Genomic DNA, 18,379 nt, shown 5'->3' with positions numbered 1-18,379 from the left:
CTAGCAATGGAGGTTTATTGTACATGAGCGTGCTCCTGGCAATCAAGGGGTTAAATGTGATGACTGGTGTACTGACGGGCAATCTGACGCTATCTGGGAGGGGTGTGAAAACCACGGGAGCGCGAATCACGTATATATATATGTGTATATATATATATGTGTATATGTATATGTGTATATATATATATATATATATATATATATATATATGTGTATATATATATATATATATATATATATACACAGTGGGGATCGAAAGTTTGGGCACCCCAGCTAAAAATTTGTATTAATATGCATAAAGAAGCCAAGGAAAGAAGGAAAAATCTCCAAAAGGCATCAAATTACAGATTAGACATTCTTTTAATATGTCAACAAAAGTTAGATTTTATTTCCATCATTTACACTTTCAAAATAGCAGAAAACAAAAAAATGGCGTCTGCAAAAGTTTGGGCACCCTGCAGAGTTAATATCTTGTACTGCCCCCTTTGGCAAGTATCACAGCTTGTAAACGCTTTTTGTAGCCAGCCAAGAGTCTTTCAATTCTTGTTTCAGGTATCTTTGCCCATTCTTCCTTACAAAAGTCTTCCAGTTCTTTGAGATTTCTGGGCTGTCTGTCACGTACTGCTCTTTTAAGGTCTATCCATAGATTTTCAATTATGTTGAGGTCAGGAGATTGTGAAGGCCATGGCAAAACCTTCAGTTTACGCCTCTTGATGTAATCCCCCATGGATTTCGAGGTGTGTTTAGGATCATTATCCATTTGAAGAAGCCATCCTCTCTTTAACTTCAGCTTTTTCACAGATGGCATCAAGTTACCATCCAAAATTTGCTGAAATTTTATTGAATCCATTTTTCCTTCTACTCGTATGATGTTCCCTGTGCCACTGGCTGCAACACAACCCCAAAGCATGATTGATCCAACCCCATGCTTAACAGTTGGACAGAGGTTCTTTTCATTAAATTCTGTGCCCCTTCTTCTCCAAACGTACCTTTGCTCATTCCGGCCAAAAAGTTCAATTTTAACCTCATCGTTCCACAGAACTTGTTTCCAAAATGCATCAGGCTTGTCTATATGTTCATTTGCAAAGTTCAAACGATGATTTTTGTGGTGAGGACGTAGAAGAGGCTTTCTTCTGATGACTCTTCCATGAAGACCATATTTGTACAAGTATCTATTTATAGTGGAATAGTGTACCACAACTCCAGTGTCTGCCAGATCTTTCTGGAGGGATCGTGCAGTCAAACGTGGGTTTCGAATTTTCTCACAATCCTGCGAGCTGTTCTGTCTGATATTTTTCTTGGTCTTCCAGATCTTGCTTTAACTTCCACTGTTCCTGATGACTGCCATTTCTTAATTACATTCCGAACAGAGGATATTGACATCTGAAAACTTTGCTATCTTCTTATAGCCTCTGGGCATTTAAAACATTTGAGATTGACATCACCTGGTCTTCCCAGACGATGATTGAGAACAATCCATGACACTGGCAGGTCTCAGCTTTGCAAAGGGGGCAGTGCATGCTATAAATTCTGCAGGGTGCCCAAACTTTTGCAGACGCCATTTTTTTGTTTTCTGTTATTTTGAAAGTGTAAATGATGGAAATAAAATCTAACTTTTGTTGACATATTATAAGAATGTCTAATCTGTAATTTGATGCCTTTTGGAGATTTTTCCATCTTTCCTTGGCTTCTTTATGCACATTAATACAAATTTTTAGCTGGGGTGCCCAAACTTTCGATCCCCACTGTATATGTGTATATATATTAATATATATATATATATATATATATATATATATATGTGTATATATATATATATGTGTGTATATGTGTATATATATATATGTATATATATATATATGTGTGTGTATATATATATGTGATTTTGCGTACCCATGCCGCCCTGTAGCAGTATTTCTGCTGTAGGGTGGTCAGGAAGCGGTTACAGAAGAGGTTTGTGTTACGGCGCTGCGTTACTTTAACTGACAATTGCGTGGTCATGCAACACTGCACCCAAATAAAATTTACATCCTTTTTTTCCCAGGAATTGAGCTTTCTTTCGGTGGTATTTGATCGCCTGTGCGGTTTTAATTTTTTGCGCTATAAAAAAAAAGGCTGACAATTTTGACAAAAAAAAAAAACAATATTTTGGACTTTTTGCTATAAAACATGTCCAGTAAAAAAAATTAAAAAATCAAATTTTGTCACAAATTTCATCCAAAATGCATTCTGCGACATGTCTCTGCTAAAAAAAATCCCAATACTGTAAATTAATTGGTTTACATGAAAGTTATAGCGTTTACAAATGGCGGGAAAGATACTGTGATTTTTAATTTTTTTATACTATTAATGGCGGCGATCAGCGACTTATGGCGGTGATCAGCGACTTATGGCGGCGATCAGCGACTTATGGCAGGACATTTTGACACTGGGGGGGAACTGACTTGGGGTCACTGATATCCCCAGTGACACCAATACAGTGATCAGTGAAAAAAAAACCCACTGACACTGTACTAATGGCACTGGGGAGGAAGGGGTTAACATTTTTAGTGTTAACTGTGTGAGGGGAGTGTTTTATTAGGGGGCGGGGGGGGTGTGCTGGACGAGGACAGGCTGATCGGGAGAGAGAAACTCTTCTCTCCCTCTTCAGCTTATCACAAGCTGACAGGCAACTGACAGATATCAGGGCTGTGTATAAACAATGCAGCCCTGCTCTCGGTCAGCGATCACCGCCGTAATGACCGGCTGTGACCCGGCGGCGGAGAACCGCTGCTGACACCCGCGGGACAGGTAGGGCAGGCGTGCGCCCCCTACCTGTTTTGCAAAACCACGTTTTAAAACGTGGTTTTGCCCAGCCGTGCCGCCCTGCAACCATTTTTATGCAATGGCTGGGGCTGAAGAAGTTAAAGAAAAAACCCAAAAACTTGCATGTTAGATCAGGGACTTTCAGTGATACGAAAGAAAAAACAATCTGATGATTGACGCGAATCTCCTTCAGTTTTCAACTCATCTATGGCCAGCTTAACCTACCTGGTGGTATTCCCGAGTGTAGCTCGGGGTAGAGTTTCAGTACCAAAAACGGTAACCCCGAGCTACACTCGGGCTTACCATGTAGCGTTGCACAGGGATTCACTGTAACACTTACCTTGTCCTTCGCTCCCGCGATGTGTCCCCTGCAGCGCCGGAACCGGCGGCAAATTTTAAAATTTAAATAAATGTCATTTTTTTCAAAATGATTATTACATAATAAAACATTGCTGTTTTTAAGCATTTCACATACATTGTGTCCTTACTGCTTTGTCCTGTGCCCTGCCTGCATTTTGACTGTTCTTTCTGCCTGGAAACTTAGAAAAGTCCATGGCATCCAAAAAGCGTCCCTTTATGTCAAAAGCGGTTTTAGACCAGCTAGAGAACAGCGATAGTAAATCAGAACCACTTGCAGAATTGAGTGATAATGATTCGTGGGGAAATTTGTCATCAGACACTGAAAACGATTTTGCGACTTTGCTCAGTGATGTGCGAACTTGGCACTATAGTTCAAATTTCAGTGTTTTTGGTTTGATTATATTATTGAATTAAATGTATTATTATTATATTATTATTTTTTATGATTATTTATTAAATTATAATTTATGATTTCGTGTTTCAAGTTTAACATATCCGGAATGTTTACTAGACTCTTGTTCGGACAGATTTCAGTGAGGTATTCCTAAAAATTACAGCCTACAATAAAAAAACTACATAGTTCCATGCAAAATAATGGTACCGCTTTCAGCACCAAAAATCTGAAATAATCATACCGCCAGGGAGGTTAAACAGAATGCTGTAGTTTAAATGGACCTTAGCTAAAAGGCTTTCTTATTTATTAGTATGCACACTCAAACGTTGTGTCATTGTGTGTGAGGTCAGACAACTGACTGGTTAGCAACTTTCAGAATTCAGTTGACCTCAGATTCCTGGAAGCACTGTACACAGACAAAACAGCTGAATTCGAAGCAAACATACCTGGATAAGAATCTTTATTTTTTTAAAAATGACAGTTTTTAGTTGAGTCAAAAAAGATTTGAAAATGAGTTAATGTTAAAAAATAAACATACACTATATTGCCAAAATATTGGGACGCCTTCCTTTACACGCACATGAGCTTTAATGGCATCCCAGTCTTAGTCCGTAGGGTTCAATATTGAGTTGGCCCACCCTTTGCAGCTATAACAGCTTCAACTCTTCTAGGAAGGTTGTCCACAAGGTTTAGGAGTGTGTCTATGGGAATGTTTGACCATTCCTCCAGAAGCACATTTGTGAGGTCAGGCACTGATGTCAGATGAGAAGGCCTGGCTCAGTCTCCTCTCTATTTCATCCCAGAGGTATTGTATCGAGCTGAGGTCAGGACTCCATGCAGGCCAGTCAAGTTCCTCCACCCCAAACTTGCTCATCCATGTCTTTATGGACCTTGCTTTGTGTACTGGTGCACAGTCATGAAGGAACAGGAAAGGGCCATCCCCAAACTGTTCCACAAAGTTGGGAGCATGAAATTGTCCAAAATGTCTTGGTATGCTGACACCTTAAGAGTTCCCTTCACTGGAAATAAGGGGACAAGCCCAAGCCCTGAAAAACAACCCCCATCATAATCCCCCCTCCACCAAACTTTACACTTGGCACAATGCAGTCAGTCAAGTACCGTTTTCCTGGCAACCTTCAAACCCAGACACGTCCATCGGATTACCAGACAGAGAAGCGTGATTTGTCACTCCAAAGAACATGTCTCCACTGCTCTAGAGTCCAGTGGCAGCGTGCTTTACACCACAGCATCCGACGCTTTGCATTGCACTTGTTGATGTAAGGCTTGGATGCAGTTGCTCGGCCATGGAAACCCATTCCATGAAGCTCTGTATGCACTGTTGTTGTGCTAATCTGAAGGCCACAAGAAGTTTGGAGGTTTTTAGCTATTGACTATGCAAACAGTTGGGCGTATTCTGCACACTGTGCGTTTCAGCATGCGCTGTCATTTTAAGTGGCCTACCACTTCATGGCTGAGTTTCTGTTGTTCCCAGTTGCTTCCACTTTGTTATAATACCACTAACAGTTGACCAAGGAATATTTAGTAGCAAGGAAATTTCACGGATGGACTTTTTGCACAGATGGCAACCTACCACACTGGAATTCACTGAGCTCCTGAGAGCGGCCCATTCTTTCACAAATGTTTATAAAAGCAGTCTGCATGCCTAGGTGCTTGATTTTATACACCTGTGGCCATGGAGGTGATTATAACACCTAAATCCAATGATTTGGAGGGCTGGTCCAGTACTTTTGGCAATATAGTGTATTTCCTATCTTTGAGTTAAAATGGAACTAAAGTTCTGTTTTCAAAAACTACAAGGAGGCAGGCTCTTTATTTTAGAAGACACATGCAATGTCTCTTCTGCAATAAAAGAACCCTACCTGCCTACTCATGGTCTGCTTTAGAATGTACACTGAGCTATACATTCGGGCATAGCACCTGTGCCAGGATGACTGCACTCCTGCTGCACCGCACCGGCTGAAGAAGATGACTGTAGTCTAGCACTCAGAAAAAAAAAAACAGGTAGAAGATGCTATCACCGCCGAGGGGATGTCATAGCATTGAAGGATAGGTAAATATCACAGAGTTTGACTCTACTGGAACCTTGTAAATTAAAAGCTAAAAATGAGCCTGAAGGGGTCAATGCACTTCCATACCATGAACATGACCAGCGGCTGTGCCTCGTGAGTACACTGAGGGCCCACACATCCTGGAGCACTGGAGACAGAAAGCGAGTGCTAGCTGCTGGAGGAGCAAGATATGGAAAGTATACTTTGTTTATTCTTCCCCCAAACAGAGAAAATAGCCCTTGCAATAAAGTGGAAGCCCCACCCCAAAGAACATTTTTTAATTTTCAGCTTCGTAAGCCTACGACTCCATTTGCACCTATGCAGGCATGATGGTGCATGCGTTTTTGCGGGTCGAATTTGGGGTAGTCCTTTCAATCCTCTTGGCTGCCCTACGTGTTAAAATTCCACAAAAGAAGTGCATGGTCCTTTTTTTTAAAAAACGCGACACACCAAAACGTATGGTAATTTGTTACCATGTGTTCCAGCATGCGTTTTTCGCAAGCAATTTAGCAAGATGTATTAAGGTGCCATTAAAATTATTGTTACTTCTGTGTGCTTGCAAAAGGGATGCGTGTTTTTGTGTGCTGTGGGCAACTTGATTTTGCATGCATCCCTGCATGTACAGATGGAAATGTAGCCTTTTAGGCAGGCCATAGACGGGCCGTTTATCGACCAAACGTTCGGCCGATAAACGAAAAATCGGTTGGCCCCGTTGCCAATGCTGCCACCAATGTCCACAAAAAATGGCCGTTTTTCGCAGATTTTCCAGCATGACCGATAAAAATAAATGAGGAGATCCGCGAAATAACGGCTGACGGGCTGGCCCCACTAACGGCGTGAATATCGCTCGATTTTTCGTGCGGACGAAAATTCGTCCGATAAATGACCCATCTATGGCCTGCCTTAATTACATCAGTTAGAAGCTATGGATCTTTTACAAGCAAGTCAGCACCATTTTCAACACTGAATATTCAGACTTATTGCAATTCAGGGCTAGTTCTCTTAAAGCAGAACTGCACTACCGCACTGCATCTGAGCACCACAAACCAAAATCAATATTTCATTCACTTTTAACATTCAAAGCAAAGTTGCCTTATTTTGCTGAGAAATCACATTGAAAAACATCCCGCCTAGCTTCTCTGCCCATGGCCATCTTGAGTAAGGCTAGTTCACACCTATACAGTTTACGTTTTATCCGTTTCTGCAGTGCATTTTGCGTTGCTTATTTTGCACATGCGTCTTTGACGCGTTTTGCAATTTTATTATTTTATTTTCTATTTATTTTGGCCAACTTATTGCTGGGCAAATTAAAAACACAAAACACATGAAAAATGCTTCACAGATGCATAAAAATGCATGCAAAATGCAGCACTTGTGTTTTATATGTGCTTATATTGAAGTCTATTAGACTAAAAACGTAATCTGCTGCTGGAAAAGAAGTCCTATTCCAAAAAAACGCGCCTGAAAAAAACGCATGGATGTGAACGTGATCCATACAAAATCATGATAAATGGCATGCGCTGCGTTTCCGCAAAATGCATAAAAAAACGCACAGGTGTGAACCTGGCCTAAGGGCAGATGATTCATGCAGCATTTACTTTCTGGAATCCATCTACCCATGGCTCAGGCATGCATGCAGGAGGGTGTCCTTAGCAAAGAAAACCCCTCCTACCCTCCTGAAGACTCCTGGGATGTATGACATCATTTGCCTAGGCCTGGAAACCAGGAAGTAACTGAAGAAACATAAAAAAAGGTTTAAAACAAATAAACATGATATACTTTCCTATTTACTAATGCTAGCAGCATAAGGATTAAAAATAGTCAGTGTTGGCTGAGAAGGTTAAGTTCTGTTTTAGCCCTGGTTCACATCTGTGCGGTCGTGTGGGCTGCAGTTTGCGCGGGCACGAGAGCCCATTTATTTGAATGGACTTCTGTGCTCCGGGACACGCAGGGAAGAAGTCCCTGCACTACTTCGGAAATCGCAGCACGCACGGGAACCAAGTTTCCCAGTATGGTTGTGATTTCCAGTGTGAGCGGTATACCATTAGAATGGCACCTGCCTGCGGGTCCTGCATTCCTCTGTGTGGGTGGTGCGGCTACAGGTATTTGTGTGGGTCTAGCAGCGGCACCACTCGCACAGATGTGAACCAGGGGTTAGGGTCGTTCACACTATAGAAATGCAGTCCAGAGGCGTTCTGGATGTGTTTCTGCATGTGTGTTTTTAAAGTGTTTTTGGTGTGTTCCGGTGCGTTTTAGATACGTTTTTGACACATTCTGGTGTGTTTTTGATGTATCCCAGTTCATTTTTTCCCCTTTCTTTTTCTTCAATTTAAATAGGGACATGTGCATTCCAGTGCATTTTTGGTGTGTTCCAGTGCGTTTTTCTGCGTTCCAGTACAGGAAAAATGCAACCTGTTCTACTTTTTTTTTGTGCAACTGGAACTGCAAGCACTGATGTGAACTATGACATTGACTACCATATAACCTACTGTACTTTCTGTGCATTTTGGATGCAGAAAAAAAGCACACTGAAATGCATGTAGTGTGAACTGGCCCTTAACCACCTCCCGCCCACCATATAGTAATATGACGGGCGCAAGGTGGTTCTCTCGTTCTGGGAGGACGTCATATGATGTCCTCCCATTCTCACCACGCATGCGCGACTCAGGGAGCGTGCAGCGCAGTGATCGGCGGTGCGCTGTGTCCCTCGGACACAGCAGATCACCGATCACGGAAAGAGCCAAAGCTGTCGGCTCGGTCATGTGATCAGATGTCTCCAATCACAGCTGATCACATGTAAACAGGGAAATGCCAGTTATCAGCATTTCTCTCCTCTCGAGCTGTCATGCTGACAGCTCGAGAGGAGAGCCGGTAATTGGTTTTCCGCGGAGGGGACATGTACACTGATCATCAGGGCACTGATGATCAGTGTGCCCTGATGATCAGTGTAGCCCCAGCAGTGCCACCTGTCAGTGCTCATCAGTGCCTCATGCCAGTGCCCATCAGTGCCACATATCAGTGCCTACCAGTGCACATCAATGCTACATATCAGTGCCCATTTGAGCTGCCTTTCAGTGTCACCCATCAGTGCCACCTATCAGTGCTGCCAATCAGTGCCAGTTTGTGACGCCGATCAGTGCTGCCTATCAGTGCCAGTCAGTGCCACCTAACAGTGCCGCCTTTCAGTGCCCATCAGTGATGCCTATCAATGCCCATCAGTGCCACCTACCAGTGCCTCCTCATTAGTGCCCATCAGTGCCACCTATCAGTGTCCATCAGTGCAACCTATCAGTGCCCATCAGTGCAGCCTCATTAGCGCACATCAGTGAAGGAGGAAAATCACTTATTTACAAAATTGTATAACAAAAACTAAGAAAAAACTTTTTTTTTTGAAAATTTTCAGTAGTTTTTGGTTTAAGAAAAAACAAAAAACCCAGAAGTGATTAAATACCGCCAAAATAAAGCTCTATCTGTCACAAAAAAATTATAAAAATGTCATATACTCCTAGATTGTAAGCTCGAAAGAGCAGGGCCCTTGAACCCCTCGTGTAGTGTATTGTTTCTGTCTTGTCTCATGTTATGTCCCCCTTGCTACTGTACAGCGCTGAGCATACCCTTTGGCACTATATACTGTATAATAATAATAATATGAGTACAGTGTTGCATGACCGCGCAATTGTCATTCAAAGTGCAACAGTGCTGAAAGCTGAAAACTGGCCTGGGCAGGAAGGGGTATAAGTGCCCAGTAGGCTAGTGGTTAAAGCAGTATTCCTTCCAAACGTTTCGAAGTGTTACAAACCATATCTGGAGCACTAATATCTGGACATTGCAGTATAAGGGCAGCTTATTGGTCGTGCAGGACTGGACACCTTATGACCTGGGTCTCAGCACTTTGCTAAAAAAAAAGCCTCCATTATCCTGAGACATGAGAGCTCGATCACAGGTGTGTACTTACCTACGTAATACCGCTCACTGATCACGGAGGTCACAGAGCAGGAGCAGGAAGCCGAGGTCTCCAGGCGAAGCGATGGTCACCATGGAAACCAGATCCTGCGACACGGGAAGGAGGTGTTTGCGTTCCAGCGTGCAACGCAAGGCAGACAGCTGACTGGCCAGGTTCCTATCTGGTGTGTAAGACAGCAATGCTATCCCCTCCAGTCCTGGTATACTGCACTAGGGAGTGGGACCTCTGTGTTACTGTCTGGTATCCGGGACACCTAGGCCCCATCTATATGATAACATCCAGAGTACATGCATGTCTCCTGTATAGACACGTCACTACCCGGGGCCAGCCAATCAGCTGGAGATGGAAGTGTGGGACACGCCTCGCGGCGGGGGAGTGCGGCTGAGTGTGAGCGGGACAGCGGACGGACAGGATGGTGCTCTCCAGTTCCCAGCACATCCTCCTGGCAGTGTCCCTGGCACTGTGCCTGTGCTTCCTAGTGCCCAGAATGATAGGAGGGGGAGGGGAGGCGGCCAAGAAAGATCCCAGGAGGATGGCACATCCCTACCGCGGACACTCAGGTAACCAAGAATGGGGTGTACACGGCTTATTGGACTCTCCTCTACCTGTTGACACAACAACTCATCGCTTTGGTCTGCAGACTTGTTTGGCTGGCTCTACTTTCAGTCATATTATTAGGAAGCCAAATATTTGTCATCTGATAATAGCAGGGCTGTGTGACTGCACATGGCTTGTCTTCCTGAATGTCAGTGCTATTGTTTATATAGTCTAGAAATGTCACAGAGAATTCCTGGTGAATGGATGGAGGGGGAATGGGTTAGACCGAGGGTCAGCAACCAGAAGATCGCGGTCAGGTGACTGGTAGATCGCGGTCTGGGCTTGGTGACCTGCCATCAGAGTTCGAGAGAGGACTACTTGTAAAGTTAGAGCTGTAGTAGGGAGCAAGAGCCGCATAAGTTCATGTCTCCTCTGGTGCCTATGCCTTGTCATGGTTGGTGGGTGTAGCACCTGCCAAGCATGACCCATTCAAGTGAATGAGGCCGCTCTGCAAGTGCCCTGCAACCTTGTGCAGTAGAGCAAACAAAGGGTTAAAGCGGAGTGCCACCCAAAAGGGGAAGCTTTAAGGCAGGGTTGTCAAACTCCATTTCATCGCGGACCATATCGGCATTATGGTTGCCTTCAAAGGGCCGGTTGTATCTGTAAGACAAGATGTCCAGAGCACCCCACCTCGCATTTCATCAGATGTCAAGAATCCCCCACCCACCCTAACATCACCGTGCAACCCCTTTGGGGGCAGAGCTGGAAAGCAGAACGTGCAGGGTCTGGAGGAGGACCAGAGGAATAGTGGAGTCAGTTACCAGAGCCCTGCTGAATGCTGAGACCAGGGGAGGCAGAGATGAGGGGGTGCTGCAGCTGCACTGAGAGGTGCAGGATTTGGCAGAGGAGTTCTATTCTCCTCTCTGCTGGACCACATGAAATGGCCTGGAGTGCCAGATTCGGCCTGCGGGCCTTGTGTTTGGCACCTGTGCTTTAAGGCTTTGCCACCCCCTGCTCCCCGTTAAGGATTGGCACCTTTGGGGACCGTGGGGGGGGGTACCCTCTTCCACTTCCGTTGCGATCGGAAGCGGAAGTTGTCCTCCCCACATGACAGGTCCCACAAGACTATGGGACCATTCACAAATCTCAGCACTACTCCTGCATGTGCAGTGGGCAACCGGCTGTGAAGCTGCAAGGTGTCAGGGTGGAGACAGGGTGGTCGGTCAACCTGGCCAGTGTGAGGACACTACGGGATCCTGGGACAGGTGAGTGTTAGTTTTTGTAGCTGCTGACTTTTTTTTTTTTGTTAATTCCGACTGGACTTCCGCTTTAAACAAGCAGTGGTGTGTTGCTTTCTCACCACCTGCCCCTCACTCCTTGGACTCCGCAGAAGCGTACAGTTGCAGGTCACCTGCAGAGTGTCCTCATTTACTTAAATGGGTCTCGATTGACAGGCAGTAACACCCACCAAAAGTAACAGAGGGTGTAATTTCTGCTGCAGCATTTGTACACCTTTGGCTGCTGTCACAGCAGCTAAAGTGGGTAGGGACTGGGGACAGTAAAACTGTGACTCAACCGCAGGGTTTTTGACAACCCCCCCCCAAACATTACATGTGAACGAGCCCCAAGAGTGCCACTGCTGGGTACAAGTAAGGGCTGATCCACAAGTGCTGTGGACATCACTGCTCCTCTGCAAAATGATCTTGAGTGTGTTTGATAGGTGGTGAGGAGGCAATATGTGAGTGCCTCCTAACCACCTGATTTAAACCCATGATTGCTATGCAATGCATGTGACTGTGACACAATAGTATGGCAATTGGAGGTTTAAATCAAGTGTGAGGAGGTGACACTGGCCGACACTGTTCCCGGTAAACTTTGACTTCTCCCATGTTGTTAAGGTAGATCACCACTTCTATAAGGTTGCCTACCCCTGGGTTCGGCACCCTGTCAGCTTTCACTTGTGGTATGCGTCCATGCTAAGGGCTTCCCCATCCCTATCACTGTCTCTCTAAAGTGGTTGTAAACATTAGACGTGAAATATGAACAAAGTATATACCTCTATAGTGTGTACTTGTCTCAGTCCAGAGCATGAATGTCTAGTACACACAAACAGAAAATTGCACAGAAAAAAAAGCGATTGTACGATAATCTGATCGATAGTACATGGCTTTCGGCTGAAATTATTTGAAGCATGAACATTTTTCTTGTATGATAACAGATCGTACGATTTTTGTTTAATCAGCACAGTTTTCGTCCAACAATACAATATAAATACATTACATCACTTCTGAATTTTCTTTCTGTTGTACAAGAATTTTCGTAACCTCTAGCATGCAACAAAAAAAAAAAAAAACAGGATCATCTTCCAGTATTCTCATTGTGTGTACCAGGCTTAAGTGTCATATCTGTCTGCTGCTTCATTCCTCTGCTATCAGCATGAGTCACTTCTGACAAGGGACCTCCAGCAAACTGACAGCTTCACCTCTGTTCCTGTTTGAAGGGGGTGTGACTCTTCCATCCAATCAACTCTCAGAGCTCTCTTCAGTCCTGCAGTGTGTAACTTAAGCTCTCCACCCCCACCCCACCCTCCTTCTTTTTTTTTTTTTTTTTTTCCTTTTTTCTTTTTTTTTTTTTACTATCAGACAAGCTTATAACTTCTGCACTTTGGATGAATGTAGAGAAGAGAAGACTGCAGCAGGTGCAACTTATGTAGCAGGATTTGTTTCATCTCTGTATCACCTGAGAATAGTCCCTTCACCGGGTATATATGAGAGTTTACAACCACTTTAAAGTGATAGTAAACTCCATAGTAAATGAAAATCTCCAGGTCCTCCACAGGTTAAAGAGGAACTACAGGCAAAGCAGCTTCAACTACAAAAATGCCACTTTATGCCGTAGAAATAGCAAGCATCCTATTTGGGATTTTTTTCCACTAATCTGATCTTTTCAGTTAAAAAAATTATTTTCTCCTACCCACTCTTACTGTATGCAGACATATTAACTGGGCAAATGAAGCTCTGGCTGCTCTATTCCAGGTATTCAATCCACTTCCTCTGTCCCTCAAGCGCTGTAACATTTTGCTCATGCGCAATAAATCATGTTCTGGTTGCACCTGTGCACTAAGCATAGTGTTTCCAACCTTCTGTGCTCATGTTTTTATAGCAACTGCAGAAAACCTCTGCTGTGGCTGCGATAGCAACATGTTTACAAGGAGATGGAAGCGCATGCACAGCGAGGGATCAATTGCATCTGTGCAGTGAAGAAAAAGTGCTTCCAGCTCTTTACTTACATGACGGTATAGCAGCAGATGTGCGCTGCCCCTGCTATAGTAACTTTACACAAAGAACTGGAAACCATGGGACACGTGAAGGTATGAAACTGATATATATGTAGATGGAGAGAGATGGCGAGGGCTAGAGCGAAATAAATGGCAGGGGAGAGATGGTGGGAGCGAGAGATGGCGGGCGGGGGCGGGCGAGGGCAAGCGAGAGATGGCGGGGGCGGGCGAGGGCAAGCGAGAGATGGCGGGGGCAGGCGAGGGCAAGCGAGAGATGGCGGGGGCGGGCGAGGGCAAGCGAGAGATGGCGGGAGCGGGCGAGGGCAAGCGAGAGATGGTGGGAGCGGGCGAGGGCAAGCGAGAGATGGTGGGAGCGGGCGAGAGATGGCTGGTGAGAGACAGCTGACGAAAGAGATGGCAGGTGAGATATGGCGGGAGTGGGCGAGACATAGTGAGGGCATGTGAGAGAGGGCAAGGCGAGAGATGAATAGATAGAACCTGATGACTTCTGGGATTTGTGACTATTGTATCCCAGGAGTCATGAAGACTGCAGCAGCCTACATCATTCTCCTAGGAGCGTAACATACATAGAGGAAGTACATGAGAAAAGGTATTTACTGACACCAAAACTTTAGAATTTTTTTTTTTATGCAAAATAGTAAAGGAGGGGCAGACAATTGCTACTAAAGAAACTTAAAAAAAAATTACCGAAGGTCTGCTTTAATGCCATCTAATGTGCTGATATAACTGCTCACCACACACTAGCACATTAGGCAGACTTACCCTACCTGAGCCCTGCAGGGATATGCTGTCATGGCTGTAGGTACCTCCATTTTCTCCAGTTTTCCTTCCCGAAAAGTTTGTGCTCTCCGGCCCTTTGAGTGTCCGGGTCACAATGATGTCACTTCCATGTATGCACACAGGAATCACATTTGCAGCGCAGTGTTCTCTGCATTGAAGGCTACATCAGTGTGGCCAGAATGCAGAACACAATGTGCATGTGCTGTGACATGATCAGCTGCAGCCAATGTGAATAGCTCATAAACATGTATGCAAAGAAGATATTCACTGTACCTACAGATGAGCCTTATTATAAGTTTACGAACACCTTAAAGTCAAATGTATTTTCTTAAATCAGATAAAAATAACATAATTCACATGCATGTAATTTTTTTTTTTTTCCTCATTTTCTCCTTGGAGCTTCCTTCTTCAGAGTATCTCCACCTCCATGCTAGTATACATTCCTGGGATGTCGTCTTCAGCAGCTCAGGTTCCTGTACACGTCACAAGCACAAATTTGAAAAGAAAGATGGAGTCCAATTAACAATCCTTCACAGTACTTGATTTGAATAAAAGAGAAGTGATCTGGGAAACCCCGCAGAATACTAACATGTTTCAGCCAAAGCCCTTTAACACTGGGGGGAATCTGATTAGACCAGCAGGAGATCTGTCTGCTGATTGGAGCAGAGCGGGAGGATGACGCATCCGTGTACAGTTTATGTAGAGCAGACACGGACACAGCCTGCTCTGCTTTAAGGGACCAGAAGGAGTCTTTTTACACCTAACTGCCCTCCAAGCCGATCCACCTAGACAGAGAAAAGTGGGGGGGCGCATCCATTCTGCTAAAAAAAACAGAAGGGGGTCGAATTGGTGGTAGGCAGGTGCAAACGGGCACAAGTCCGTTTTACACCCGTGGGTCCATAGGAGTGAATGGAGGGTCTGAGCGGGTGTGCCTGAAAAACTTATACTAAGGGTCCAATTGGGTCTGCCTGTCAAAGGGGCCTTAGTCTTAGCTTTGCAGCGCAAGAGGGGAACAGAGCAAAAGCCACGCCTCCTCTTTGCAGCAGCAGTGATTGACAAAAGCTCTGTGCCCGTCTTGCACTGCCGTGTGTGTGGCTCTGAATGGCTGCACATAATGTAGTAGTACAGAGTGAGAGCCTGCATGTTGCAGAGACTCACTCAGGACTCCATAGGTCTATATGGCACAGAGAGAACATAAATATAGCAACAGGGTCAGGGGACAGGTGCAGAAGAAGGATCTGAGGAGGTAATAAGGTAGAAAAAAAAAATCATACGCACGTGAGTTCTGTTATTCTTATCTGATTAGGGAAATAACACCCCCACCCCCCCCCCCCCCCCCCCCAGCATGGACACAGATTCAAATCAACAATTCAAACCTGACAGAGCATTTAAGTCATTCCTACTCCATCCACACTACATTTTCTTTGAATTCACATTAAATGTTAGTTCACCTTTACAAAAAGAACTGTCAGTGTGGATAAGGAACATCTGTAGATAAAAACAAACTGTGCAAATGTGACTAAAGTTAAATAATGCCCTTGATATAGATGCAGGCCATTGTGTGCCTCCCGAAGCCTGGCTGAAAAACTCCCAGAGATGGCATTGTTCCATCCTGCGTTGTTGCTAAGACACTCCCTGCTGATTCAGACCCCTTCATATGCGCCCTCTCTCCCAGCAGCAACAACAATGCTGCAGCAGAGGAGGTAATGGACCGCACATTTGTGGGGGGTTTGAGCACTCCTAACTGGGGGGGTTGGGGTCGAGCAGTAGTTTTTCTCTACATGCAGCTCCTTACATGCCTAGACAGTTTTTGGAAAATGTGAACTAACCCTTTCACTTAGATGTTTCTACAATATAAAAATAACACCACTACTGACAAGACAAGAAATTTTAAAGCTGTAGTAAACCACATCCAAAAAAGGAAAAAAATCCTTTGCAAAGTTAAAGGGCTAATCTGCTAGTATGCACCGCATGCTAGCACATTATGAAGGACTTGCCTTAAAACAAAGCCCTCCAGCAGCTTCAGCACTGACAGGGCTTCCATCTGTACACGTTTTCCTTCCAGGGTTGGCGAGCTCCAGCCGTCTGATTGGCCAAGTTGTGATGACATCATTCCCACGCATGCTCGTGGAAGTCCTGGGCCATGGCACAGTGCTCTGAAGGAACAGCACGGGTATGCCATTCCTTCAGAGCGCATGCGCCGGCTATCAAAAAGAGCTAATCTCTCCTAAATGGTGTACGTTTAGGAGGTATTAATTTTACCTACAGGTAAGCTGTATTATAAGATTACCTGTAGGTAAAAGTATTAAAGAAGAGTTTACCGCCTAAATGACTCAAACGTAGTAGTTAAGAATGGGAATATAGCAACGTGGTCGGGGAACAATTGAAGAAGGAAGCTCTGAGGAGGAAGAAGGAACAACAAAAAAAAAAAGCGAATGCATGTGAGTTATGTTATTCTTATCTGATTTAGGGGAAATATTGACTTCAATAGAATTTCAAGGAGAAACTTTACTCCCTTGTTTTTTTTTTTTTTTACATTTTCTAACCCCTTTAGCTAATATGCTGGCTTGTCATTGATTCGCATACTCGCCTGCCCAGCAAATCCAGTGTTACCCTGCTGCACTCCTTCTTTGCTGCTACAGGTTAGATCCTGCATCGCCATCATCTGTAATGTCATTAGAAACCCGCTGTCTCTTTCTGGTTCTTGCAGTGGGCCCCCATTGATGTGTGCCAGGTCCAGCCACTGTGTGCCACTGCTTCTGAAGTCTCTTTGGGTATGTGGTAAATGATGACGAGAGGTTGCAGATGTAGGGGGGAAAAAACAAAAAAAAGGTATCTGGAAAACTAAAACGGCTTCTTTATGGAGGGAGGCAGGAGTGCAGGGAGGTTATTATAGTTTAGGGGAGTGAAGGTCTGCCTTAACATCTTTGCCGTTTTACAGTACTGCGGCACAGTGGTAGGTTGGGGTGCTAATAATTCTGAATGGCACCCCAATACACTAAGGCAACAGAACTGGATTGTCGGGCACATAAACACACTACTGTGTACTGTGGACTGCATTGGGAAAAGAGAATCAGATCAGGTTTCTGGTGCATTGGAAACCCATGCAAAATGCATTAGCTACTTTATCACAACACGCGTTAATACATGGCATGATGCGCATTAATGTGCAGTGCATGCAGTAGTGTGCCAGAAAGGTTTTGCCCTAAAGTAAGAGAAAAATGTAAACACTTGAGTTGTCTTCAGAACATGAATAGGATTAATGGACATGCGTGTTTCTAGGCATTTTGTACAGTAATATTGTATTTTGTATAATTTGCAAACTTTCCCAAGCCCAGGGAGTTTAAGGGGCTGCATACAGCCTGCCTAAGTTATGTAATACTAAACCCAGGACCCTGCATTCACTCTGGTCTCCCACAGTACACAGACCATGGAAATGCAATTATTTCAGTAAATATAAACTGCTAAATACCTTTTTCTCATCAGAAGTTAGAGCAGTCTTGTGACTTCTATCAGTGTCAAGCTGAGCACTGGCTAAAGTTTGTAGGAGGTGTTTTCATTTTGCTCTAAGAGGATGCAGAACCTCTGACCTCTGTCTGGTCAACGCTGATTGGCTCTGTGCTGATCACATGCACTCTCTCAAGAAAAAAAAAAAACCTCTTTAGCAATGCACACCAAACTGAGCATGTGCAGAGTTACTGCACACAATATGTCTTATCAGGACATAAGAGGGAGACACTGGAAGAATCAGAGAAGTCAGTATCACACCATGTTTTTATACAATGCAGAGGATTAACCCCTAAGGTTCCACAGGAAGTATAACGAGCATTCTTTACTGCACATACAGTTTGATTTTACTGTTGTGGGTGTAGTAACACTTTAAAGATAAAATATCAAATTACATTGTTCTGGCAACAACTATAAAATTTAGCTACTAGATTACTAGTAGCTAAATTACAATGGTGGGTTTAGTAACACTTTAATGTGAATTCTTAGTAACTTTATTGTTGCACAGCACTTTACAAAGTAGCAGGAAGTACTTGATATGAAGTAAACAGAGCAAAGAATGCTCATTCTAGGATCTTTCGTCAAAGCAGTATTAAACCCAAAAGCAAACATTTATTATATTGCAGCTTATCTATTCTTAGATGTGATGGCTGCATTAGTTTTCC

The 18,379-nt window shown here is 44.1% G+C and overlaps 2 protein-coding genes across 4 annotated transcripts in view; one reads left to right on the top strand and one right to left on the bottom strand.

Moving 5' to 3' along the window:
• Positions 1 to 9,865, bottom strand: part of CAPS2 (calcyphosine 2) — a 172,643-nt gene extending 162,778 nt beyond the window's left edge. For 2 of the 3 annotated variants that reach the window (XM_089674091.1, XM_089674090.1), the window contains exon 1: positions 9,584 to 9,865. The gene's annotated coding sequence lies outside the window, so the exon portion shown is untranslated. The remainder of the gene's footprint in view (positions 1 to 9,583) is intronic. The other variant, XM_089674089.1, reaches the window with a different exon arrangement.
• The window catches only part of CCDC107 (coiled-coil domain containing 107), a 34,320-nt gene continuing 25,758 nt past the window's right edge, over positions 9,818 to 18,379 (top strand). Inside the window, exon 1 of the mRNA XM_089674092.1 lies at positions 9,818 to 10,152. Within this exon, the coding sequence (XP_089530218.1) occupies positions 10,005 to 10,152 (148 nt within the window). The 5' untranslated portion in view covers positions 9,818 to 10,004. The remainder of the gene's footprint in view (positions 10,153 to 18,379) is intronic.

The sequence above is a fragment of the Staurois parvus genome, unplaced genomic scaffold (assembly GCF_062004578.1).
Source record: "Staurois parvus isolate SC_StPar_1 unplaced genomic scaffold, SC_StPar_1.0 ptg000147l, whole genome shotgun sequence".
Classification (NCBI taxonomy): domain Eukaryota; kingdom Metazoa; phylum Chordata; class Amphibia; order Anura; family Ranidae; genus Staurois; species Staurois parvus.
The sequence above is the reverse complement of the archived record's forward strand: the minus strand, read 5'-3'. Positions and strand labels throughout refer to the sequence as shown.